The sequence below is a fragment of the Artemia sp. Qi Xiang Cuo genome, chromosome 6 (assembly GCF_049724085.1).
Source record: "Artemia sp. Qi Xiang Cuo chromosome 6, ASM4972408v1, whole genome shotgun sequence".
Taxonomy (NCBI): domain Eukaryota; kingdom Metazoa; phylum Arthropoda; class Branchiopoda; order Anostraca; family Artemiidae; genus Artemia; species Artemia sp. Qi Xiang Cuo.
This window is the reverse complement of record NC_142799.1, coordinates 10,027,590-10,055,303: the sequence shown is the minus strand read 5'-3', so window position 1 is coordinate 10,055,303 and position 27,714 is coordinate 10,027,590. Positions and strand designations below refer to the sequence as shown.

Sequence of the window (27,714 nt, the reverse complement as noted above, 5' to 3'; positions counted from 1 at the left end):
TAAAGAAGGATGCTTTGAATATATTGGGATGGAGGAGGAGCGTGCGTAGCTGTGTTGGCCTCAGGCGGCCTGGTGATACCATGAGTTGTTAGTATTATTATTATTAGTAGTAGTAATAGTTAGGGCATCGGCATATCCTGATCCTCGTTAAAAACCGAACTGATGCTGAGGGGTGTGACATATTTCTTCAAGTTCTGTTAAGAACAGCTGCTCAAAAAACTTGCAGAGGGATGTAGCGACGGCGATAGGACGAAATGATAAGCAGTGGAGCTCGAAGTCTCCTTTTTTTAAATGGGGGGGGGGATATCTCCGATACAGAAGGAAGAAGGGACCAAACCCTGGGTGAATATCATCTGCATAGGAAGAGAGAGATGCATTGTTAGAAGTTCGCCACTGCGTTTCTAATGGATTATACTAACTCTTTCGACACCAGAGGAAGACTTTCATTTTAACTTTGAATAGTAACTTCTACATAACTATGAATTTCTGAGGGTCGACAACTGACAGCCACTATGACATAACCTTGTAACGATTTCACCATTTATCTTTCAACACGTAGTGAGTATTACGACCAGAGGTTATTCTTACCAGTGGTGTTAACATCAGTTGAGGGGGAGGAAGGGCATTTTCCCCCTTTATTTTTTTCCCTCCACCTTCTAAATTTTTACAAATACATTTTTTAGGCGTACTTATTTTCATTGAAAAAAGCCTATTTTTGTATTTTCATTACAAAATTGAAAAAACAACAAATTTACTATGCACCCCTATATTTTGAAAAGAACATATTCCCTTCCCCCTAAATATTTATGAACTGACGATATTAACTCTTACTGGTCTGCTTAGTTTAGAATTTTTGATTTGAAATAATTCAACTAATGACTTAGCCTCCAAGTTTGGAAAAATCCAATAATCGAAAATTTTCTCGATCTTAAACATTTCAAATATTGTCAAGTTAATTGTAAAATTGCATTAAGCCATTTGAAGACTTAAAGAGCTCAATGAATTAAGGACTAGGTAAAAATATGGATTAAGGGAATTAAGATTATATTTTTATCTTTTAGTTTCCCTTAGGTTGAAAATAGAAGATCCATTTTTTGGCAATATGGCATTTCAGGTATTTTCTGTACAAGTTTTTTTTTTTTAATAGCCCGTATTTGACAGGATAAATTATTCCAGCTACTTTAAAATCGATAAAAATAATTTCAAAAGAATACACATACTTTCAAAAATTGGTTGGCTAAACTAACCTCGCTTTTCTTTAAACTTATTTTTATTTTAAGTAAAATTTATATTTTTACTTAATATCAATAAAAGTTTAAAAACCAATGAGTATGCATTTAAAACTACTTTCTGCAAATACCTGGTGGACCGTTTTATCACAACTGAAACCCAAGTTTTATTAATACGAATGAAGCTTGTTCCGAATTTCTTCAGCTGACTTAGCTCTGCTAAATAGTACAGCTCCGTCAGTGGCACAAATAGTTATTAGTACCAGGGAAAAAGAGTTTTTAAATCTTTTTTGCGAAGCCAATTTAATTTGATTTTATTCGGAAAACCTTTTTGTATATTTGTACCAACATATTATTCTATGCTATCGACAATCAAATTGTAATTAAAAAAAAAGTAGTAAAGATACTGATGTTTAGCAATATTTATTATAATTCCTTCAAGTAGTTGTGACATTCGTGTGAAATTTTTTTTTTCAAAAATTACGACTAAACCAATTTTCCCAAAGTCGCAACCTATCTAGAACGTTTTTTTTCACACCGAAAAATGGTAGCAGACCAACTTTCAGAAATAATTATAGCGCCGTTCTTAAAAAAAAACACATATAAACATAAATAAATATATATAAATATGCTATAATACAACTTTTGTTCATTTAGTATAAACTTCAAAGATTCCGGTCTTCTGTTTCTCATCGTCCTTGGGGTCTCCTTGATGCAGTTTTTTGTCTCCCACAGCCGCCCTACTCCATAGCCTCCCAGTGGGAGGTGCATTTTTTGTAAGTAAATACTCTTTCGCACCATCTATTCTGTCATTTACAATCAGATCCTAAGATGGAAGACCAACAAGTAGGTTTATTCTAGATATTTAAAAGTAGTAAGTCGTTAGATTTTTGACATCTTGAAGAAGATCGGTTTCGACACTAATTCAAGACTTATATGGCTGTGTAAGTTTCCACTTGACCAATTTAATGAATTAGTTTTCATTTTAGGTGTCCTTAGTACTTTAACTTATAAGTTAGAGGCAGGAAAATCTTAGTGTTTTTTTGTTGTCTTCTAATAGCCTAGCCTAGATCTGAACTTGCGTTTTAAAGCTCCTAGGCTACCTCCATCTCTTCCCTAGCTTAGGTCTAGGCTTATTCGTGAGGTCAAAAAGATTCACGATAGCCTAGGCTATTGCAATTTAGCAATTGTTTACTTACTCACAAAAAGCTAGTAGCCTAGCGCAACTCTTTTGACTGATCTTCTGAACTAAACATTTTGGTAAATTTTTACCAAATTGTTTTATTGACTTACAAATAAAGTAAACATTCCACTCAATGCCTTTTTTATGCTCTTTCCAAATATAATAATCATTTTTGTCAGAAATAGATTTTACCCCCACCCCTTATTTATACCAATTCAGGGTATATATTTGCACATTCGGGGGGTGGGGGTAAATTTTATTAATGATGTAATTGAGAGGTAAGATTAAACCTTCCCCCCACCCCTCTAATGTGTAATTATGTACCCTGAATTGGTATATATAGGGGTGGGGGCTAAAATTCATTTCTGACAAAAATGATTATTATATTTGTAAAGAGCATAAAAAAAGACATTGAGTGGTATATTCACTTTATTTGTAAGCCAATAATATGATTTGGTAAAAATTTACTAACATTTTAGGCTAATAGTAAAACTGTAGTAGCCTACTATTTGATTCTTCATTCAAAAAGGCAATTTTTCATCTCAGCTTAGCCTAACTGTCACTAGGCTACAATGGCTATTGTGTTAATGATGGTTCTACAGAAGGACTCCTTCTCTAATCAAAACACTGTAGCCTACTGAGAAAATATTAGTTCCTTGTTGAGGACTCTTTCCAAAATAATATTCTTTAAATCCTAGTATGGTCTAAAGGGTATCAGTAGGCCATTGCATTCTTACTCTCAAGAAGGAGGTACTGTTATGTTCTCAAAATGACAATGAAAGATTTTAAAATACTTACTTAGCCTAGCTATACCATTTCTTAAGGCGTACCAATAAACTCTACCCTCCTAGGCTAATGGTAAAAATATAAGCTACCTCAAGAAATATAGCCTATGTATAGAACTGAAATTTTCACATGCCAAATTCTTGTTGTTTGCCACTAAATGAATTTGGGAAAAGAGTCAGCATAGGCTATGAAAAATCCATTGCATAAATGTAATTTTGGGAACCCTATAGGCTATATTTGATCATTGTGGGATAAGGGATAAAGTTTAATGATACACCTCAGGGAATGGTATAAGCAGATATTGTAGAATTTTGGAAATGGTTTTCAGAATTTTATACTGTTTCCTTCTTTAGAGCTGGAATGCTATGCTGATACTACCTAGAATCCTACTCAAACCATTAGGATTGTGTTAACACAACCCAGAGTCAAAGAAAAGTACAATCAGCCCAAAATTAAGGAATAGTAATTTTTGTGCTAATTTCCACTTGATTTAATGAAATAGAGCTGTCTTCTAAAATTTTTCTAAGCCCTTGAAATAGGCAAAAGGTAGAGACATAAACTTAAGAATACATTTCCAGGGCATAATTTAGGCTCTGGATTCATTCTTGAAAGTGGCATTCTCTAAAAACAGCTGTTAAACAAGAGAGTCAAAAGCCCCTCATCTAGAATTTGCAAAAATAGCATTGAATTGTTCTTTTTTCTAGTATTAGGCTTATAGTGTTTCCTTCATATCAGTAATCTTGCTTTAGACTTGTTATGTTAGACTTCGCAGATCCTGTTCGTTTGTGTTACTTCCTATTCTATTCTCTTCCTATTCTCTTCTTCTCTTCCTATTCTATGTTACTTCCTATTTCTCATCAGCAGCTGGTTTACAATGCTAATTGCTGCTAACTCTAAAAGAACCCAACAAAATCAGCAAAGTTGTATATAGCCTTGGGCTATATTTAGCCCTATTAGGGAAAGGGGCTTGTTTGCAATTGTCCTGATAACAACCATTAAATTTGGAAAAAGCTTTGAACAGAAAATCAAATAATACTTTTCTTTATTTAGGCTATTTAACTGTTTTGTTCAGAGATGGCCATGCACACAAGTATTATAATTATTATGCAATCTTTGAGAGATATGATTATTTTGCTATCTAAAAGATAAATATAGTCTATCAGATTTACTTTAAATACCTTAAATTGCATGTCCAGTAAGATAAGGTGGCAATGAGCCTCCTGTAGAGCATCTTGCTGGTGGTGTGACATCACCTTAATCCATTTGAGAGCTTTAAGGTCTTCTGGACCTGTAGTGCTCTTGAGTTGACAACTCCCAATTGAACCTCCACTGCCTCTTCTCCCACTCCTTGTCAAGGTGGCATTTGAAAGACTGGATGGAGGGAATGCTGACAGTTGAGTCCTTCAATTGATTCCAATGGTTTTATGACTCTTTTTGAGAAGTACATTTGACGGGTTCTTGATCAAGAGCTTAACTTTGGCAGCTTCTTGGAGTGTCCTCTTGTGTAATGATGGCTGGTGCTATGACTGCTGCTAAAGATGGTAGAGTTTTCTTCTTAAACTTTGTAAGTCAGCATCATTTTGCTACACATGTGTCTGTAGACAAGGGTAGGTAGCTTAAGTTGCTTGAGGCAGTCCTCATATGAAGTTGATCTTAAGCTTTTCATGCACTTTGTTGCTTGCCTTGGAACATTTTCAATGAGCCTTACGTCTTGCCTATAAGAAGGACCTGCAAGGCACATGATTTTGGTTTGGCATGATTCCCCTTTCAACCCTCCTTCCAAACATGATAATTGCTAGTCTAACTTTACAATTGAATACAAGCCCAACTCCTAAACTCTAGATACAGCCCTCATGTATATTCACAACTTTGCTGATTATGTTGCTATGTTTCTTTCTTTTTTTTCAAATTTTATTTCTCATCAATAGTTGGTTACTCTTAGTGATGTACTGAGGGGAGTGGGGCTATGATTAATTAGGACAGTAGTAGTTATATATTTGAAAAAGAAATATTGATTGAGGCATCTCATAAATAACCTGACTTAACTTCCCCCTCATCCCCCTAATTTGCACATACATAGCCCAGGTTATACAAGTCCAATACATTTTGTTAGCTGTTATTTGTATTGGTGGCTATCAAACTGGTTTTTCATACGTTGTACATTATTCTTATTATCCTTAGCATACTTTCATCCCCAGACCTATCCACAGGACCTAGGTTGGTCATTTTAAGTCTAGATGTACTTTTGGAATTTTTCAACTATGCTAACCATGATGGCCATCTGAAACTTTTGATCGAGCAATTTCTTGGGAAAGAGGGAGGTGGGTAATTTGGAGATCACACTGCCATTCCATGAAGATAAAATAAAAGTTCAAGATAGGGATAAAATTCATTTTAATAGACAGTGTATAGAAATTTACAAAAAAAAAAAATTTTGGTTACTTATACATTGACCGTCATCAGAGTTTTACTACTGATGAAAATCACTTTATATGTGACCAAAATATCCGGTATTTCTTGTGAATTTCTATACACTGCATATTAAAAAGGATTTTATCCCTATTTTGAACTTTTATTTTATTGTAAGGGAGGTTGGAGGAGGGCTAGTTGTTATCTGATCTTTTTTTTTTTTCAAATAAAAGGGACACTAGAAATTTTTAATTTCCGTTTAAATAAGCCTTCCAATGTTCTAGAACCGTTGGTTGGATACAATCACCCCTAAAAAAAAAAAAAAAAAATTAACACGCATCCCTGATTTTTCTTCTGGTGTGGTAAAGCTTCTAATTTATGAGCTTTTGAGCTTTCTAATTCTTTTCGAATTTTAGGTACTCGAGACAGTTACTCTTTTTTAGTTACTTTAATTTTAGTTATTCTTAGTGATGTACTCAGGGGAGTGGGGCTATGATTAATTATGAAAGTAGTAGTTATATATTTGAAAAACATATTGATTGAGGTATCTCATAATATTTGTTTCTTCTAGCAAGTAGATTAATTACCTCAAAAAATTAACAGTTATTAACTTACAAGATGTAGTTTATTTGTGAAATTTTTCTGTTTAATTATTCTGTAATAATTTCTGTTTAATGTCCTGCAAATATGAAAATTGTGTTAATTGCCCTGTTGTTATGAACTGTTGTCCTGTATATATGTAAATAGTGATAATCCAACTGTGACATGAAGATTATCAAGTCAACGTTACCTGGTGACATCTACAGGTTCTTCAACCTTAGTTGCTAGAAGATACAATTTAAGGTAATTGTTCCCATACGTAGATGTCTCAATGTGCACTGTCTAGTTAGTTTGTCATGCCATGTTAATAACTTACAGGGTGAAAATTTTCTTTTTTATTTTCAAATGTAGAAGCTGTAGTAAGCACTATTAGTCTAGTAGTTTAACAAATGGTAGTCATGTCTCTAGAGGTCATTTATAGGTAGCTGATTTTTCTAGAAATGTCCAAGTTTATTATTGAAGTTCTTAAGTAAGTCAGCTTTTAGTGCAAAATTTACAAAAAATTACAGTTATTTACAGTTCAAATGCTCCTAAAGTCTGCTCTGGGCTCACTTGGAGCTGCTGTTTTGAACACTTTTAAGGAATACACTCTAGGGGTTTCAAGCTTTGCAAGCTAAAAGTACTTCAATGCTGAGTCTTTCCATTGTTTTCTGCTTTTTTTCATCTGTATTTGGTCCCCTTATCCATGTGTGTGCTTTAGGGAGGGCAGCTATATGGTCGTTTCAGTAGTCAATCCTGTTAGATCATTTTGAATTAGAGCTGGCTTAAAGGAAGTTACTGCTGGCCAAGTCACATTGTGTTCATACCCTTTGAGAAAAATAAAATTTTGTGTGTATTTTAAACACCACTTCCATGCTATAGTTGTAACTTAAATACAATGATATAGTATAACACAGGCCTAATTTTTGCCGGGAACCTATCATTTTACTGTTAGTTCACTGCAGCTCTGTTCGACTTTTTTTTAATTAACATCTTTCATGTTTACTTCTTTTTTAGAGTTCTGTTTCAGAACCAATGATTTGTTTTTGTATAATGCTTGCGTATTTAAACACAAATTCCAAAAAGTTACACACGTAACATGGCAAATTCTATAGTCACTTAGTAACCGACAGTAGTTCCATATTCAGAAACAAGCATACACAACAAGATATCATTTAATAAAATATTTTTTGAATGAACTGCAAATGCTTGCATAGGCGGGAAGATACAAAAGAGATAATTTCCTTCTACCAGAAAAATTGAAAAGTGTAGACAAAATGACATTTTCTAGTTTTTATTGTGCAGCTTTTTAGAAGTGCAATCAGCAGATAAAAATACACTAACAGGATCTATGATGAAAAATAGAATACAAACAGTGCATAAAGTAGGCCTACAAGTAATTAGTCATTGGATTTGATAAGACCTAGACTTCTAATAATTATGCTTTGGTCTCTATTTTGATATGCAAACATGTAACCAGTTTCAAAAATATACAAATGCAATCTTTACTCTGAGCCACAAAATACCAAGAAATCCTTGTTTTATGAGGACATATGCCACACAAATGCCAGAAATTACCACAAATACTTGTGCAATTTTCATGTGTATTGGCATTAGATTTGGTAGTTCTCACATGGTTTGAGATTTGTAGTTCCATCAAATTTCCCATTGAGTTATGGAAGCACAGCCTTTTTTTTCAAAATGCTATTGTGGTACACTGCAAATTTTTGTATTACATCAAATCTGTATTTTTACAAATTTCATGGAAACCAGCTTGGGAAATACAGAGCTTCTGCTTCTTTGTAAAACATGTCAAAGAAATTGAAAGTTCAGAAGAAAACTTTTTGTGTAATTTCAGTACACATTTTGTTAGATTTGGTAAGAGCCATGATTAGAGCTAATGCTAAAATTCAACAGATACAAACAATTCTAGCATAATTGCTGATTTTCTGTAGCTTAAATTAGGCATTTCTGAGTGTTGTTGTGAAGATAATCCTTATAAATTGGAAAAAATTTACAAAATTGTTTTCTTTATTGACAAATTGTAGTCACAATGTCTATTTTCAGAGAAAATGCTTTCAAATTATTTATTTATAAAATATTTATCACACATATGCTGGCAACAATTTTACAAACAACTGTTTTTCTGTAAGCTAAAAGAAAAGCTTTACTGAGAATTATGAATTCTTCTGAAAAAAATGTTAGTCAGTTAAAATCACCCATCTTTAACCTGATGTTAGCATTCCTTTTATAGTGGCCATTATAAAATTGCTGCTCATTTTGACCAGTGAGATGCCTGTAGTAGTACTCTCCAGGAAAAACTACAGGAGATTCTGTTAAATCAAGATTTTTTCTAAAATCTTCACCATTTTCAGGAGTGCTTCTCTTACTGAAAGGAGCTTCGTCTTTTGTTTCCCAATCTTAGTCAGCAGCACCAACTCCATCATATTCATTAGCTGAAGGAGGGGTCTCCCCACACCAATAAAAACACTGCTAGGCCACATATGCCTACTGCAAAACTGTCAAGCTGATTAGTTAAAGAATCAATTATAAACTATTATGTCATGCACAAATTAGCTCTTTGAAAACAAGTAGCCTATTGTTCAGAGACTTGTCATAGTAAAAATGATGGATATAATAAAATAGGGATGCCACCCATAGTCTCTTATTGGTGGTAATTAGACTTCTTTGAATTGTGTCCCATGTAGATCATAATTGGGGATCTAATTTTTCTCCAATTGTTCTCCATCACCTCCCAATACCCTGGAAGCTGTACATAATTATGTAGTTCAAATAACATTGGACCTGCAAAAACATGCTTGGCTGACTAAATTGAGATTGCTGTTTGGTTAAATCCCCCAAAGAGAAAGAGTCTCTTAGAAAAGACATTTATTTTTCCTCAAAGACTCAAGCCTAGGGTAGAAAAAATATTTGATGAAGAAACTTTGCTAAGAAGGCTCATCTTGGAATGTCCAGAATCCTAGAATTTGTTTCTATGAGAGGTCCATAACACAGGATTGGGGATCTAATTTTCTCCAGTTGTTCTTCTTCACCTCCCTACACCCTGGAAGTTGTAAATAATTACATAGTTCACAAACATACAAAAGCATGGTTGCCCAGCTAAATTGAGAGTACTGTTTGGATTAATGCCCCTAAAAGAAAGAGTTTCCAAGAAAAGAATGAAATTTTTCTTAAAGACTAAAGCATGTGGTAGCAAGGGTGTTTGATGAACAAACTTTTGCAAATAAAACTCATCCTGGAATGTCTTTGTATAAAAGGTCCATAACTAGAATTGATGTGCCCTTGAAGCCTATACTTCTTTTGAAATGAAACCCAATCCCTCAACTGGGAAGTGAGCCTACCTTAGTGTTAAGCCAACTGTAACCCAGCTAAAAATATCTTATTCTAAATTCATTTGTTCAGAGTGTCTTTGCTGAGCAAATACTTGAGCCTTTCTAGTCATATAAAGATTTGTAAAGATGGCTCTGCACAAGATCAGTAGGCAGGAATGGTTGCTGGTATCCCATGCATGAATCTTAACGAATCTGCCCACTTCCCACCTTAGTCCTCTGTTTATCTGTAAATTCAAATGTCAACAATTTTTGCTCAAAAGATTAACATATGTTAAATATGACAGCAGGCTAATCGAGCCTTTCTAGCCTTAAAAACCTCACCTAAGAGTTACTGATAGGTAGAATCAATTCAGTTTTCTACAGGCTGAAGTTGGAAGAAAAAAAAATTAATCAAAGGAACTTATTTCCCTTTGTCAAAGCCAGTGCTAAGACATTCCGTTAACGAGGCTGTTAAGTCTGTTAAGTCAAATGTCATTTGCCCTTGATGTGATTTATTAACAATTTTAGTGTATCTTAAAATACTGTTTTTGTTATTGAGCTGTAGTGATATATTTTTGCTCAAAAGATTAACATATGTTAAATATGACAGCAGGCTAATAGTTATCTCAAGACATCTTCCAAAACAGCATTCCTTGGGTGATTTGTTGTATTTATAACCCATTCCCAGCAATAAATGTATTAAATATAATGAAATAGCAACTACATTTGTCTATAAACTTCACGGTAAGGGATATTGAGAGAGTTAGGACCCCCCCCCCCCACACACACAAAAATAATTAATATTTTTTCTTAGAGAGGTGGGGCAGTTATGTGCTTCAGACTAAAACTAAGAACCCTTCGAATAACCAGAGACATGTTTGTTTGGGGGATTCACCATTTTCTTCTGTGTTATGATAGTTTCTCAGTTGAAGAGAACTGCCTCATGTCATATTTGAAGCTAAACTCTTCAAGCAACTTGGCCCCAAGTAAAAATTTTAGATATTTTCAGTGCTATTCTGAAACCTTACATTCCTCTCTAAGTTGTAACAAGGAACTAGGGATCGAAGTCTCGAAAAAGGTTCTAGTTCATTAGGTTCCAGTCAATGTCTCCTTATTGTTTTTAGTGAGAGCTGGCACCTTTTCCTCATTGACTTGCCATCCAAATTAAGAAGGTGTGTTGCTGCCACATCATAAAAGAGGTGAAAGAACCAGATTCTGGTGTTTATGGATCTTCTATGAGAGGCTGGTGTATTTTTTGTACAACATTCAAATAACATTAAGAATGAAAATGAATTTTGAAACTTCTTTATGTTTAAGAAATCACTTGAGAAATAATTTTGTTTTTCTGTCACAAGTTTTATATTTCATTTTTATGCTTGTTGTGAATTTCGAAATGCTGTTTTAAATCTTTGTTCACATACAAGAGTCCTATTTTTTCATATTGTTAGTAACAATCTTTGGTTAATTAATAAAAGATTATACCTCTGCACCACTGTATATAAATTTGTACAGTATAATCGCAACTCAATAATATTTGGCTACTACAGTCTTGGCGCGTAGGCTATAAAAGCTCCGCCCATTTCCTCGCCCATCAACAATTCAGTGTATATCTCTCAGTCATTGAATGATGGTCAGAATTTGTATTATTCATGATTGCAAAAGCAGAAAGAAATTGGGTGAGCCGGCAAAGTGGTTTGCTACTGTTCCATTTCACAGGTATGACTTAACTGAGTGACCTATACAGGATTTCTACGGGGGGGGGGGGGGGGGTTGGAGTAGATTTTAGCAAATACGGAAACTTCTAGTGCTAACTTCTAATCAACACTGGAACAGGGAAATAATCGGAATTTTATAAATAGTGGGAGAGGGATCCACAAAGTGGTGCGACTATTTGAAATTTGCTTCAAAATGTTTTACAACAAAAAGTGCAACCTAACAGTTTTAGCACAGATTATCTATTAGTATTAACAATAGTCTGTGGTTTTAGATAGTAATTTTGCGCCATGAAGTGTCAAAACTTTTTTCTTATTGGTAAGGAATAATATTCCCTTGAATTTTTCATCTTTTATGCTTTTTTTGCCATAAAAATGTCCTTCGAACTTTGATGTAGGATCTTTGTTTTTCTTCTAATAACTGCTGGAATAACCCTATCTAAGAAAATACCAAACGTCTGTTAAGAACTGTTTTTTTTTTGTGAAATTCTTAGTGAGTTTTCAGAAAATTGAAGGACATCAAAAGAATTGTATTTGTATTATAAGAAGAATATAAAGTAGTGCTAGTTGTTTTTATTGTTGTAAATATTCTGCCACGGACTTGCAAATTACGTAAAACTTCTCATCAGAAAGCACTTTTTTATGACTCATGATTTTTTTCATTATCTTTCCAGTTTTGGGCTACATGCAAGTTTGGTATAAAACTTGGAATTTTTCAGAATTGTGTTACGATTATATAAAATTATTTAATCATTCTAGTTACCAAGTTTATTGTCAGTTGCTAATCAAACTTTTTTTTGTCGGAGCCAGAGGGAGGGGTGTGGTGCCTCACTAGGTTCGCCAATGGCCTTGCTCGCATAATTTGTTGTAGCTTAATTATTAAGCTTTAATATGACATAGCAAAAGACCTTTGCAGATGCCAAAACGAATGATTTAGTCATGAGCATTTCTAGGATTATCATGTCTAGCATTCATGCCCACCACGTAATATCCCTCTGAGAAAAATTGATAAAACTTTGGAGCTGAAATATCAATGCAAAGTGCCAAATTTCCTAATCAAATGTCATCACGTTATGGCATTGTTCAAATAAAACATACTTTTAACTTTATTTTCGTTAAAAACTCATTTTTTTTTATTCTTAAACCAATGTTGTCTTTACCTTTTGCATTATTACAGCCATACCAATTATTCTCCTTCTCTTTTTGTCTCTTCAATGTATTGTATTCTTCCTTATCCCCTAGACGCTCGATTCGTCTTATTTCTTTTCCTGGCTGCGAATACCGATGACACACGTGTGCCTACCCATGAAAAAATCTAATATTGCTTATGTTTCTATTTGTTCATATGTTCTCCGGAGCAGGTGCATCTCTGTCCGGCTTTGGATAATGGTTGAAATAGGGAATGAATATACTGTAAATTTATCTACAGTGCTCTGCACAAACAGAAAGTCGTTTGTAACGGTTGGGATAACACAAATAGGCCTTCAATTTTACCGAATATTACCGTTTTACCGAAATTTTACCGAAAGTATTGCAAGCTGAAGAAATGTATATGACTGATTGTCTACTGGATTTGTAGTCATTTTCTATGTTCCACTTCCTAGCTTGTTAGTGTTTTGTTTGCAAAGAGTTTGATACTTAATTCTCATCAAATTCAAAATTTATAACTGTACTATGTTTTTGCACTCAGATTTAAAAATGCGCCATCTTTGCGAAATTTTATTTTACACACTTTGACTCTTTGCGTCTGACCCAAATTAGATTAATTTGTTACTTTCGTTGTAGTTGAAATTAAGATCCAGTTTTAATTAATTACTGCAAACATAATACCATAATTGCGAAATGCTATGACATGCACTGCACATTTTTGATTGGAGTCATAACTATTTTGTTGGACTTTTCTAATTTTAAACCTGCCACGCTAATACTAGAAACTGGAAAGAAAAAATTTGTATATAATGTATTTGAATTGGCATTAGCTTTTGCATTAATTGGTCTCGCCATACATAAGATTTACAGTCAAATTCAAATTTTCACTAAGTTGTAAAATTTCCGACGTTTTTGCAAGCTTATATTTTGCACACTGCAAATTTTTGCTTGCAATCCGAGCAAAATCTGTTCAACTGTCATCACAGTAAGCTTGTCAAAATGGAAAAATATGCCAAAACTAAACTAAAAATCACATGCAAAAAAAAAAAAAAACACATTTTGAATAGAAGTTTTCGTCTGGTTTTGTGAGAGCCGAGGTAAGATATATATGCAACAATTTTCATAAGTTTGATAAAACTGTTCAGAAATAGCTGGGAGTTCACATTGGGATTTGGTGAAATGTCTTTGTCAAAAAACATGGTCACAACGACTATGCCAAAAAAAAAAAAAAATTAATTCGTTTATTGATTGCCTATTACAAAGAATAACGAAAACAATATAACTTGCTCACATTAATACATTTTATATCACTACTGTTTAAAGGATCTATTTTTTGAATTTTAGACTTTGCTTACTTTCAGAAATTAGTTTTTGGCAGTTCTTTTGGGGGGTTGCCGTTAGGTGGTTCACTCATGAAGTCCACTTATAAGCAATTAATAAGTATATGGGAATATTGCATATATAGAAGTTGTAAATTTTCAAAATCCTTACTACATTCACTTTGCAATGGTAAGCTTAAATGTAGGTACTTCTCGGATTGAGTAGACTCTTAAGTAAAGTGATTTATGTGAAGTCCAAGCCACATTTTTACCTGATGGAAGCTGGTACATAACTATAGTATTTTTACAAAATACATTAATACACAGTGTTGATATATGCCTCTCAAATCAAGAGCCTACCATATCAAATTTCTAAATTTTTAGCAGAAGTGTAGTGTTAAAATCAGCGTAGAACATGGATTATTCATAAATCATCGCTTTTTATTGATAAATTTTACTGTATTCTGGCTCAGATATTGAAATTCCTAAAGTAAATCTCAATAAAGCCCGAATTGCGTTTCAGTTTGGGCTCAAAAGTTCATTTTTCTTGGACTCCCGAAATTGTAAAAATGGCTCTTAGGAATTTAGCTAATGTCAAAGTCGACCTTGGATTTTTCTCACGTTGGGACAAGTTTTCCTTGTGTCTTTCAACTCATACAAGAATTGATAGAGTTAAGAGGTTGAAAACATTTCCCTTGAACCTTACTTGGACAGAGATTTATTTCTGGAGGTTTTATTCTCTTAGGACCAAACACTTCAAAGTTCAAGAAAAGTCAGTATCTTGGACTGAGGTGCCAGGGCTTAGACTGAGCAATTAAAACATCCCAGGGCCCTAATTTGAACATTAATACCCTTTCCTGAAATTTTACTAGCTCAAGAAGTTTCCAAGTTGGCAAAAGGCTACTGAATTGTAATTTTACTTGATTCCACAATGACTGACTGATTCTATAACTCTATAAAATGACTTATTTAAGTAAGAAAAAGAAAAATATTTTTAAAGTTTGGCTTATGAAGTTTTCACATTGACATGCAAGAAATTCAGTTCTGTTGTCTAAGTTACATTATATTTCTGAAGTTGCAGGCTCTAAAATTACAGATATCTTAAGTAAATGCCTTTTCTCATACATCCAAATTATATAGACAACCAATCTTCTGAGCATCAATAAGAACGATATTTATTGTGTTTTGGCTATGAAAATAAATAAGCAAACTGTCTGAGAATTTTTTTTTCAGATATCTTATAGAATTTATTTGAAGTTTCAATATTTAATCTTTTTGTCTGTGATTTCTGAAAGTATTCGAAGACAATAATTACCATATATTCTATATATCTGAGCTATTTACTTTTAGTAAATAATATCTACAGGACACATTCGTTTATATATTCAAATTCAACTTATTTTGGTAAGACTCTAATTTAAGGGCTTTTGAGTATTTCATGAAGCTGTCGAGGGTGATTAATGACACACTAAGCGTCGAAAATACTGTATTTCTAATTATGAAAATTCTATTCATAGGCAGTGTGGTCCTACAAATTATTCGTGAGCTAGCTTAAGGAAACGCCAAAGAATGAATCTACATCTCAAGGGTTTTGCAAGCTACTGCCTCTACTATTTTCCTACTTACAGGACTTAAAAGATTTAGTAAAGACAAAAAATCAATTTTAATTTGAAAAAACAAGATATTTCGAAGCTGATCTTTGAGTATTCTGTTCTTGGACTGTACCTTGAGGAGGGATGTTCCTAAGCTGGTGATGTCTGAGCCGAATCTAACACCCCTCCTCCTCTGAACTCATCATAAATATGTAAAGTTACGTATATGTAGTAATTCTGCTTCAAAAATTCTCAAAAATCTGTTATTTAGAATACTTTTTTCAAGCCTGTAGGCGCATTGTCAGTATTGCCATTTCCGGCAACGATGACCAATTCTGTCTTGATTATAAAATTACCTTATCAATTTTTTCTCAACAATAGGTACAATAATTTTGTGTGTGATAGTTAAATATATCTCAAATAATAGAAACAGATTGCTGAGTTGAAAATAATAAGGCTATAATCAACAAAAATAAAGCTCTAAAATAAAAAAATTAGTTTCTCAAGGAAATCTTTTATTGTTCAACATAGTTAGAAGTTGTCAAATTATTAAATCTTTCCAGTGTTAAAGGAATTTTTCTAAGTTTGGCAACAGCAGACTTAGTCGTAGTGCTGTCCTTGTTCATGTGTAGCCTCTTTAGCTCATTTTCAGTGGTAATAATTCCAAGTGGCTTTAACCTTTCTTGAGACATTAATGTATGTAGTGACTTAAACCTTTCTTGAGACATTGATGTATGTGAATTCGTTTTTATTACCATCAACTTCCTAAAGCACTATTCACAGTTGGTCATTGTTAGTGGTACGGTCAGGTGTATTTAGAGTACAATTTATAAATTAAGAAAAAATCCTTTCTGTCAGTTTTTCTTATGATTTTCAGATCTTTTAACGTTGATATCATTTTTTTCTTACGTTTTATTAACAGTAATTGAATTTATATTTAGGAGCTCATTTCCTGTCCGAATCATCGTTTACAGTCATATAATCTTGTATCTTCTTACAAAAACCTATGAAATGTCCTTTCCATGGATATTTTTGAGGTAAACAAAACTGCATTGTGACGTGTAATTGGAAAACATATCCAGAATTATAGCGAAATAATCTTGTCTTTTTCTTTATAGGCTAGAGCGTTTACTCTAATGTTATTTGCCATCTTCTTGGCCTTAAAAACAGAATCACTAAACACTTTGTCTTGGAATGTCTCAACCAACTTAGCACACTTTTGTATCGTATCAGAAATCAAAGGTTTTGATTAGATGTCCAAAGTTCACTTTTCTGCATTGCCATAGGCAGCGTGGCGCTGCCTGAGTAAAGAGAGATAAGGCTTCAGTATATTATTTTGTTTTCTCAGGCCTAATTCGTATGGAAGCAGTTTTTGTAGAAACTTGAGAGGGGGCTCATTTGATAGGAAATTGGAAGTTCTATTGACCTTTTTATGAGTCAAAAGTGATTGGAGGGAAACCAGTCCCTTTACGCTCCTTTAAGCTACCCTTCCCCAAAGATATCTGATCGAAATTTTGAGATAGCCGTTTTGTTCAAAATACTTGCAAGGGCCCTTTGTGCATAGTACTACTACTGGTACGATTGCTGATACTACTAATACTGCAATGCTACTATGACTACTACTACGATTACCACTATTACGAAATGTGACTTGGTATAGAATTCAAACTAATAATAGGAAGATAAAATGCTGAGTCAGAAGTTTGGCAATAAACAAGTCATCTTCTTTTTACTAGTTCGTCATTTCTCGCCACCCTATACTGAAATTCATTACACATAGGATTTTTTTTCAATTTTAGGATATTCCATAACACTCTTTTAGAAACTTGTTTGGTCCAAAAGATTAATACTGTCTCTCTCCCTCTCTCTTACACCTTGGCCTTTCTGGCCGAGTAGAATGGTCATTTAATAACAAACTGTTAGCATCACTTATTTCCTCAACTTTTGTTAAGTCACTTTCGCTATGGGATTTTCTGTTATTTGCTCTGTGTCTGTAAAGTTACTATCCGTTTCAACCACAAATTGAGTTCAATTACTTTTAGGTTTTTCTGTAAAAACAACTTGAGAATTTCGTTCATTTAAAATTGCGTTGCAAACTGCCAAGAACTTAGAAGTTGATGATGTACTGTTAACAAGCTTATCTGAATATGAAAACTACAATAAGTCACCATCATCGCTGTCTTTCTAACTGTGAGTTAGAAGGGAAGTCGTGTTAGAGATGCTGGAAAATTTAGGACTTTTCGATCCAGATTCCTCTGAATTTGAAGAATCGAAAAACCTTGTAAGATTTAGCATTTAAGTAATAATGTGAATTGAGCTGCTTTATTGTCATTTACCAACTCTCTCCTTTGGTCATCGGGTAGTTTTTTTTTACTTCTTCTTTTATATGCACTCCAAAATCGAGGATGAAAGGATACAGGTCACCTAGAACCATCGATGGCACTTAGGGTGTCAAATTGATGTTCGAATTGCCGGTTCTTTTTATAGGGCAGGTAGCAAGCCTGTTGCCAAATTTTGCAGTAGTTTTAATCGAACCCCTAGTCCAGTCCCGCCAGGTAGAGAATCAATCCATTGTACTATCGTAGGTACTTCAAATTAATTAGTTAGTAGAAATGTTAGTTTCCAGAAAAAATAGATGAAAGACAGTTTTATAATCAGAAGAAGCTTGAGAAGCTATTCATTATTGATTAAAGTCAATAACCACTCAGCTCCTCATATCACTTTTGGACTATAGAGTCTATTGCTGCATCCTTTACCTTACCCCTTTACCCTTTTTATTACCCCTCCTCTCCCTGGAAAAAAAAATTATTGAAATGTCATTCCTAAAACAGATCAGCGTGACATAAGAACAACACAGATTCACTTTTTAAAAGTTCGTATCTTCAATATATTTTTACTTTTTTAGGAAGTTATCTGGTATCTGGGAGTTCCTCTTCAGGCTGAAGATTTTTATCAAGGCACCCAGTATTTCCATCCACCTAACCCGTACAGGACACTTATTGAACCCCAAGAAGAAGGTCCCATATATAATATTTCTCACAATGGAGTTAATGGACTTTACCCCTTCTTCCCAGCTTTACCTTCAGATATGCCAGTTCCTTTGCAACCCGTGCCTGATTTGTTCTTCCATCCTGCATGCACCTCAATTGGAAATCATCCCCTAGTTTACAGCCCTTCAAGTACTGAATATGTTCCCTATATTACTCAAGACTTTCATTCTTCAAATTACCATTATGGGTCTCACGTGGACATGCAAGTTGCAAGGCTGCCTACTTATATTAATCCGAGTACAAGTGTGACATTGTACCAAAACCTGTCTTTCAGCACAAGAGGAGGCACTAATCGACTTGAGCTAGGTAACCATGTGTATATGGACTTTACTGATGATTTAGGATTCATTTTCGTTGACAATAAGGTAAACAACCCCTATTTTTATTTGATATTCTTATGATAGTTGTAAACAGCTTTCTTTTTAAGTAAAAGCCGGGCTTGTTGGTCAATTTTCTAGGAAAAAGATGTGTGCTAACTGAAGTTTTTGGTAAAGTTTCGTTTCCTTGTGAGTTCTTTTGCTTGATAAACTGTTCTTATATTCTATTTTCCTTTTTGGAGGGGGGGGGGGATGGAGCTAGATCTAAAATAATGAATTTTTATGAGATGTAGTGCCTAAGTTACTAGGCACGTACGCAAGGGTGGCTGCCTTTTGTACCCCTCTTACTTTCGGTATGCTCACTACTCTGGTCAAAAGATTGGGCCTAGAGTCTTTGCAGATGACGCCCTTGCCTAATTAATACGCTTGTTTCCAAAGTATACATTTATGTATTTTTTTTTTAATATCTTTTTTCCTCCGCGTTTTTTTTATGAATATAGTTTTTTTTTTAATTTAAGGCCGAGCCGTAATGCTACCATGTTTCAAAGTTTCAATGCTTGGTGATTCCTTGAACTATGAAATATTGTAGCTGACCAGTATCTGGACTATAGCCTAAAGCTCAGTGGTCGAACTTTTCTCAGAAACAATGTTTGGGTGTGACAAAATCAGAATAAACTTGCCGTACTTTCAACGTATTGGTGAGTTCTCTTAGAAGCTACCAAAGGCTACAGCGCTCAATCTCGGTTTAATCGCTAATACGTGATTATTTCAAATTTTGCTTTGCAGTTGAATACCTTGCCTTGTATAATACAGATGATACCTCTTCAATTCAAGTGAAATGTGCTTATTAACAAATAAAAACATAAATTTCATATAATCGAAATATTGAGTCCATTCTTGGACGCCGGGAACTACAGTATTGACATTTTAAGCATAATGCGCTGAGTCATCACTGCTCCTACTCTCAGGCACAACCTTACCTCTCATTAAAAAAAAAACAAACAACCAAATATCTTCCTTTTCTTGACCCCAGGGGAAAGCACCCCATAAAAGAATAAAAATAAACTAATTCAATAAAAATTAAAATTTCGTAGAAATTTTATATTTATATCTTAATTTTATTATATTTAACTTATTCTTAAACTATTTATTTGCTACACCTTGATTTATTTGCTACACCTCTCATATTTTTCACAGCAGCCAAGTATAGGATTATCGGTGAAAGCTAAGAGCTCATTATCGTCATCTTCAGGTCGAAGAATTCTTCATCATAGCATAGGTTAAAGCAGCAAAGCTGTGTCCATGTTGGGTTCAGCCCTCGACACAGATAATTAGCGCTGATAAAAATGGCAGCGTTTCTAATATTGAGCCCTGGGGGACACCACAGTTGACAAGTATATCATATCCTGCATTTTCTCCCATTTAAATCTTGTGGTCCTTCAAATGTGATCTGAACCAATCCTGAGCTTCGCCTCTCGTCCCTCCTGTATGTTCTGGTTTTCCGAGAAAATTGAATGTTAGATATTATCAAATGCTTTTCTAATATCAAGTAGAACTGCTGCAGGTTTTAAGGTAGATTCTAGAGCCTTGTTTATCGATAAGCTCAATGCAGCTAGTGGATCTTGGATGGAAGGCCCTTGTCTGAACCCTAACTGGCAATTATTGAAAACATTTTTCTCTTCAGAAACTGAGGTTGCTGCTGCTGTTTAGGTTTTTCAAAAAAATTGTAAAGACTGAAAGAACACAAATAGGTCTATAATTAGAGAGGTCAACTCGAGAATCTCCTTCTGTGGAGTGGGATTATTCTAGCTTTCTTTAGTAATTCTGGGAACATCCGCTTTTGGAAGGACAAATTTATCAAATAGCTTTAGTAAGAGGCTCTTTGATAGACGGCCAACTGTTTTGAACACTTTAGGGTGTACTAGGTTGAAACCAGTAGACTAATTGCTTCTAAGATTTCGTATGGTCTTGGAATCGCGGCAGTTTGGGTTGTTCGAGGGGCAACTCGACTAATTTGTGCCTCCAATCATACTGATTGGAAATGGTTTCATGGCTTCAAGCCAAACTAAGCGCCATGGACATATCTTTCTACCAAGAATTTGGCAAAGAGGAAGGAGACAGGAGAAAGGGTCAACATAGGTGTTGCAATTATTCCGATTAAAAATAATTAATTGGCGTTTCAGTAGTATCAGATAGAAAATTATTCTGTTTAAATTAAGGGTGCAGCACGCAACTTGGCTACTTTTCTGCAAAAAAAATTGGTTTAAAGGGTTGATGGACTGGGAGGTGTAACAAAGGACTGGGGCAATCGTTTTCTCTAATCGCTCAAACTGAAAATTCTTTAGAAAAAAATGGTGGTGGCTCAAAAAAGATGCTACATGCACATCTTCTGTTGGTCAGTTACTGGGAGGTGTGGTATTAGAAGGACCATCGATTCGCTATGATTCTCAATCATGTAGATTGAAAATTTCAGCTTGATTTATTACGCAGCTTTTTTTTTTTTTTGATGGTTTTAGAAGCAAAAAAGCTTGCTTTCTTCGGCGCATGCGAGCTTTTTATTATGAGGATACTTCCTGTGTAAATAAATGATTGTTTAATTTGTTTATTTTGTTTTTCAGATTACTGTGAGATAATTTCTCCCTAGTAGTTTCAAAATAGTTATGCTAAAAATGTCTCGTTTCTAGCTTTAGTAGTTTTGCAGTTTACTCTTACCCCGTCAATTTCAAATGAACCCCCTAGGATAATTCCGGTCTTCCAACCTGTAGGGATTTTGAACCTACCTGGCATCGTATGAACATTTCAAGGTACGCCAATATAATCCGAATGACCCAGAAGTCTGAAAGTTTCTCCATTTTTGGACTTTCATCATCTCCATTAGCTTGATCGTTTGCAGCATTGGTTTTTACAGCTGAGTGGAAACAATATTTTAGAATTCCCTCATTGGCTTTTCTTTTTTTAAGCTTCCGACTGTCGTTTCTGTTGCGGGTCACAGAGGATCGATTGCCGTTTCGCACCCTTTAGGAACAATCGTAAAACGAGGAAATAGATTTGATTCTACACTTTTTCACGAGGAAGGAGAAGAGAGGTAAGAAGTTTGCTGGTATTTTATCTATGTGATGAAGGTTGGGAGGGCATCATATGTCTAAAATGAAATGTAGGAAGACAGTTTGACGGTGTTGTTTATGTACTTCAGCAAGGGACCTCAAGGGACTATAGCCTATACGTAATCGTGTGTATCAATTTGCCTCACTATGTTTGTGTAATAAGTTAAATGCGTATTGTTTCGCAAGTATTAATTAATTGCGCATTATTGAACTGGTCCCTGGTCTGACTTGCTGGAAGTAAGGTGAAGTAATGACAGAACTCTCATTGGATAAAGTAAACGATATGGCAGATACATTTTTTTTTTTTTTTAGCTAGAAATGAAATCGAGACGAAAGCAAAAATAGGCATCACCGGTCTTCATTTTCTGGTGGGGGGGCGGGGGGAAATTGCCTCTCCAGAATTTGAAAAAATATCTTCCTTATGGTATTTTCATTGAAAAATATATTTATCTTTTTTTTCTTCATTGGACGTAATCGGAAAAAAGAACAGAATCCCCCCCTAGGTTCTGAAAAATACACCCTCCCTGCTCTCCCACTACATTTTCGTGAATTGGTCCCTCTGATAGGTATTGATAGTAACTATAAAATGCAGAAATTCCTGCACAATGAAGAAAAATATTGGCTCCACTAATATAAATCTACTGTAACCCCCTTAAACACAAAACCACAGAGAGGCTACAAAAACTGTAATAACTGTGAGTAGAATGGGTACAGGTGTAAAGCATTTCGACAAACTAAGAAAAATTCCCCAATACCCTTGGCCATATCCAGTATTTTGTCTGGGGGGTATTTTTGTTTGGGTATAAAATATTTTAAAACACGTCAAAAATTCTTTTATATCCATATTTTACTTTTTACAAATCAGACATGTCTTTCCAGGGGGAAGGGGGGGGTGTTCAAACCTGGTAACTCCCTCCTGCGCCTGGATACGACCTTGCCATTGGCTAGGAATTATATATACCTTATTGATATTTACTATGAGAGAGGAATTGAGGGTCAAATAGGAAGATACGTTTTGTAATTAAGATCAGAACACTGGAAGCCACGGTAATGACAGTGGTGAAGTATGGCTCTGAAACGTAGGCTCTTCAAAGGGCTGATGAATACGTAATATCACATATATAGTTATTATCCAGAATCCAGAGTGAAGCAAGGGCCATACTAAAGGGCTGAAGGCCCATGTAAGTGGAGGGAGGTGAACAAAAGTCGGCCTGTCACATTTCTTTCGCTTAGGCGATGGTCGGTTTTTCATCACCAGGAAACTTATTATCACGATGTCATATTCACATTTTTTTTTTTAGTTGCTATATTTTGAATTTTTGTAGTCCATATACATTTGATTCCAAAATTATTCTGCGTAATTTGTCAAAATGTCTAGCTTCAGCAGTTTAGCTTATTTTTTAGTGTATATACACACACGAAGACGCTTGATTTGTGCATATAGATTAGAAAAAGAGCCGACTTTGTCGGCTTTTTGTCGTCTTCATTCTTTCGCAACAGCCCAGGTGGCAGCTTGGGAGGGGCTAAGGCCCTGATTCTGCTCTCGCTTGTTATCATGACGTTATATTTCTCGCTTTATTTGTTCTTCGAGTTTTTTTTTGTTTCGTAGACTTTTCATAGTTCAATGCTCCTAAAGTTGCTCTGCACAAATTTCAATATATCTAGGTTGATTAAAGCGTGTTTTATAGTGTACTCTCACAAACACATGGTCAGCAGCTCTAGTCTTTGGGCTTTAAATACTTGTTATCGACATCACACTTCTGGTTTTTTCTTTTGTTCTATCTTTTAGTTTAAATTAAGACTCCAAAATTAATCTGTATCTATTTTCACAATTCTAAGTTGATTTGTTTAGACTTGATATGATATGCGTATTTAGGTATGCTAGCAAAGAGTCAGCCTAGGTGGTTATTTAGTAGGAACTGGCTTTGTCGACTTTTTATTGTCCATTTCGGATCGCTCGAGTATTCAGCCCTCGTGAATATTGTCAAACATTGCCTCTCTCAGCTCACTTTTCGCACTAAGGGTGGCAGCTCGGACTTTCGGTGCTCGTACACTTTTTATTTGCACATAACATTTCTGTTTTTTTTTTATATCATTCAAGGTATGTGAAGTTTTGGCATATGGGCATAAGTTTTGGCCTTAACAGACGGGGAGTAGCGTATTTACTTGACAAAGGAGGAGTCAGAACCAAATTTGATACGTTTAGTGCTTTTCGGGATGACATGATTACCAGGGTCTCAGAAGAAAGAAGAATGTTTAGGCAAGGTGTACATGTTGGCGAAAATCCAGTCCAAGTAAGTATAAACTATTTTTGATCACGTGACTATAAAAAGGGATGCTCCACATAAGCATTTGCATTGAGCTCAGACCTTTCTAAACTTTTTTATAAATAACTATTTTTCGTGAAAATGCTAGTCTTGAGAAATCAGAATTTTGTATTCTTTTTTATCAGCAGTATATAGTAACCTGTAACATTCCCTGAATATTTTGCAAAAAGTATATTTGGAAAATAGGACTAAAGGCGCCGCTTCAATTGTTCCTAAAATCTAGTCATAAAGTTCTCTCCCTGCAATAAAAATACACAGATGCATAATTCTTTTTTGGTTGCAACAGACGTTGAATTCAGCAAGATCTGTGACAGTGAAAGCAAGGTCTTTTGTCTGACAGTGAAGATAATCTTTTTTCTTCTTTTTTTGCATGTGTTGAATCTACCTACAATATTATGATTTCGGGGTTAATATCTAATTTGCCATATAATTTAGCTAGGATGGAAGTGAGCACGTCATTGGATGCCTTTTTTTTATTTTCTTTCATAATTCAATAATCGCTTCTGGGGCTAATTGCATTTTGAGCTTTTAAAGTGGCTCAGAAGATATTTTATTTTTGTAACCACACAAAGAATTTATCAACAATAGTTAAGGTATTGAAAGTGGTTAAAAACATATCACTAGTTTATAAATGAGTTGTTCAAGAGGAATATAATCCAAAAATAATAAACTTAAACAGTAGGAAATACTAAATAAGTATTTTTGAAGTATGTTTCTCTTGAACAATTTATTTGTAAACTAGTGATTTGTTTTTAACCACTTTTCAATACTTTAACTTCTGTTGATAACTTCATTGTGCGGATACAAAAATAAAATACCTATGGGGTCCCTTTAAGGGCTTAAGATGCAATTAGCCCTAGAAGCGATTATTAAATTATGAAAGAACATAAAAAAAGGCATCCAATGACGTGTTCACTTTCATCCTAAGCAAATTAATTGGCCCCATAGATATTTACCGATTTCGGAACCTGAACATTTTTTGCTTTTCTTTTGCTGTCAAACTCATTTTCTTTACATCAAGGCCTCGGTTGTTCTTTTTATTATTAGTAGTCACATCACATAGTAATAAAAATAGTAATAGTTGCTAGACTTCATTTTTTCTTTATAATCTACTAAACAAAATATTTTATAGTGACCTACATTTGTAGATGTCACGTTCAATCGTTGTTAGTGTTACTAGCACTACTAACAACTCACTGTAGCACTAAGCCGCGTGAAACCGGCGCAATTACGTACGATCCTCATCCTCCCCCTAGTTTATTCAAAGCATCACTCTTTAGCCTTATCTCCGGAAGTTCCTATTTCCTTTAAATTCTTCCCTATGACCTCTTGCCACTACATTTTGGGTATGATCTGTTTTTTTTTAGCCCTTTGATGAGATGGTCAAGAAGCACAATCTTCAGAAATATGCCATTCTTCATGCCTAAAACGTGGCCTAGCCATCTTCTTTCAGTGATTATATAAATTAAAAGACTTCGAGAGAGTGAAAGTTAGAGAGCAAGCCGTTTATAAATATCTCTCTAATAAAGAATAAATATTATATGAAATCTAGACAAAATATGACCTCACTGGTAAAAACTAAATAAAACTAGTTGTGATGCCTCTTAAGAGAGAATCAACGCGCTTCGGAACAAAGGAGAAAATAAAAATATTAAACATCTACACAATTCCTTTTCGTGAACTGCTGAAAGTCACACGATCTACCAAAGAATATGGGGAAACATATAAGAGGGGTAATCGGCGCTAGTGTCGAAAACAAAATCACCAACGCCATCTAGCATTTGGCGACTTTGTTTGACCCAAAACCGTTGTATACAGTATTTTCGGGCAATTTAAAATGCAGATGAGGGCAAAGAAAATAGAAGTCCGTCCCCAGTAGGCCTCTCTAATTAAAATCGACTAGCCTAATTAACCTGTCAAGATTTTCTAGTTTTTCTTATGCTTAATTGCCGAAGATTCAATTTTTGTAAGTTTCTCATTTTCTTTGCTATCCACCCCCAAAACCAAAATTAAATCACCCAGTATTTTTACTATCAATATAATGTAACTTTAAACGGTTCACCCTCATCCATCCACCAGCCACTAATAAACTACTAGGCTAGTCATTATACAGGAAAAAATGGTCACACCTGGAACAATTGCCATTGGAAATGATTTTACGCTAAAATAAAAAAAAAAAAAAAAAAAAATGAAGAATAACATACTAAGAATTAAAAAAATTCTGGAACTGCCTAACATCCCAAAATTGAACTTAGAAGCACAAATTTTCCACTTCACACTTTCTATGCTATTTTCGGTTAAGAAGGAAAAATTCCTTACCAACAAAGCGAATAAGCAGTATTTCAACGTGCTACTTGCGATATGGCTTGAAAGAAAGGAATTGAAGGTCATTATGCCATCGGCGATGTCGACTTTATTGTTGTGGGGACAGCTGCTTCTGTTGCGTATGACTGAAGTTTTGGTTGTCGATAGTGATACAGACTTGTTGGTTCTACTGTTTCATCAATGAAAAGAAAACATCAATTGCCTTTTCTACCAAGTTGAAAGCAATCATATTGAAAAGCATTTCAGTTTTCCAAAGTGAAGAAGAGCATCGGTGACGCTGCAGCTGACATTCTTGCATGCCTTCCTTAGTGATGACGCTGTATCGCGACCGCACGTTTTTGGCAAGCCGGTCGGGCTTGTGGTGGTGGAACGTGGCAAGCGTTTCCACAAAGCTGCTTCAGTGTTCAACCAGGACACCGTGTCGAAAGATTAACTGGCTAAAGCTGGAGAGCAGGAACTGCTCAGTCTTTAAGGCTAGAAAGGGGGAACGCTCCTTTCTCTGCGAAATAGGCTTCGGCGCAAACTGTCAACGTTGATAGCCTTCATGATGGTGAACTTGCTCCAGTCGTGATTTCTTTGACCAAACTGATTTTCCATTTACAAAATTTATAAAACAAGGACTTGTGTATACCCAACTTTGTGTTTTTTTTTTTGGAATCTTATATTTTTTATTAATCAGTAAAGAGCCTATAGTTAGTCGTGGTTTAAAAGCTAACTTTATATTATCTTTTTTTTTATTATATTTATATTGTTTTTTTTACTGTATTATTTTGTTCCAGTCGTGGCAAGTGCGAAATCTGCACAAAAGCGACTGCTTAGGTTTATTGATTATGATTTATTGAGGTTAGAATCTGCCACTGTTTGCACTTAATTTGCCTTTCTCACTTGTCCAGTTAAGTGGGAACGATTCTCCCTTTTTTTCTTAAGAAAATACTTTTCCGAATTTTGGCTGCCTGAGAAGTTTTGGCTACTTGGATTTCACTGTTTTAAGGTCTTTCATCCCATATTATGAGTAATTCAGCTGGTAAGATAAGGTATAAAAACAAACCAAAACATTTTGAATAAAAGTAAATTCTCAAGATTTTTTTCCGTTTAATTTGGCTTTCAGTGTTTTCTCGGGCGAAACTGAAATCTAACGCGATTTTATAGCTGATATTCGTTCTCAACAGGTATGTTGAAACAACAGACCCATAAAAACCCATTGAAAGTCAAAGCACCTTTTTTGGGGGGTGGGGCTAAAATGCGGGCCTTTAAGTGCGATTTTGGGACGTTTCCCGGTTTCGGACTGTTGCGAAGTTTTA

The 27,714-nt window shown here is 34.7% G+C and overlaps 1 protein-coding gene across 2 annotated transcripts in view; it reads left to right on the top strand.

Moving 5' to 3' along the window:
* Positions 1 to 2,117: 2,117 nt before the first annotated feature.
* Positions 2,118 to 27,714, top strand: part of LOC148950851 (uncharacterized) — a 38,769-nt gene continuing 13,172 nt past the window's right edge. The window contains exons 1-4 of one of the 2 annotated variants that reach the window (XM_089090044.1): positions 2,118 to 2,173; positions 18,196 to 18,705; positions 21,618 to 21,742; positions 23,863 to 24,055. In XM_089090044.1, the coding sequence (XP_088946170.1) occupies positions 18,379 to 18,705; positions 21,618 to 21,742; positions 23,863 to 24,055 (645 nt within the window). In that variant the 5' untranslated portion in view covers positions 2,118 to 2,173; positions 18,196 to 18,378. Of the gene's footprint in view, positions 2,174 to 17,479; positions 17,572 to 18,195; positions 18,706 to 21,617; positions 21,743 to 23,862; positions 24,056 to 27,714 lie in introns of those variants that run through there. The other variant, XM_089090043.1, reaches the window with a different exon arrangement.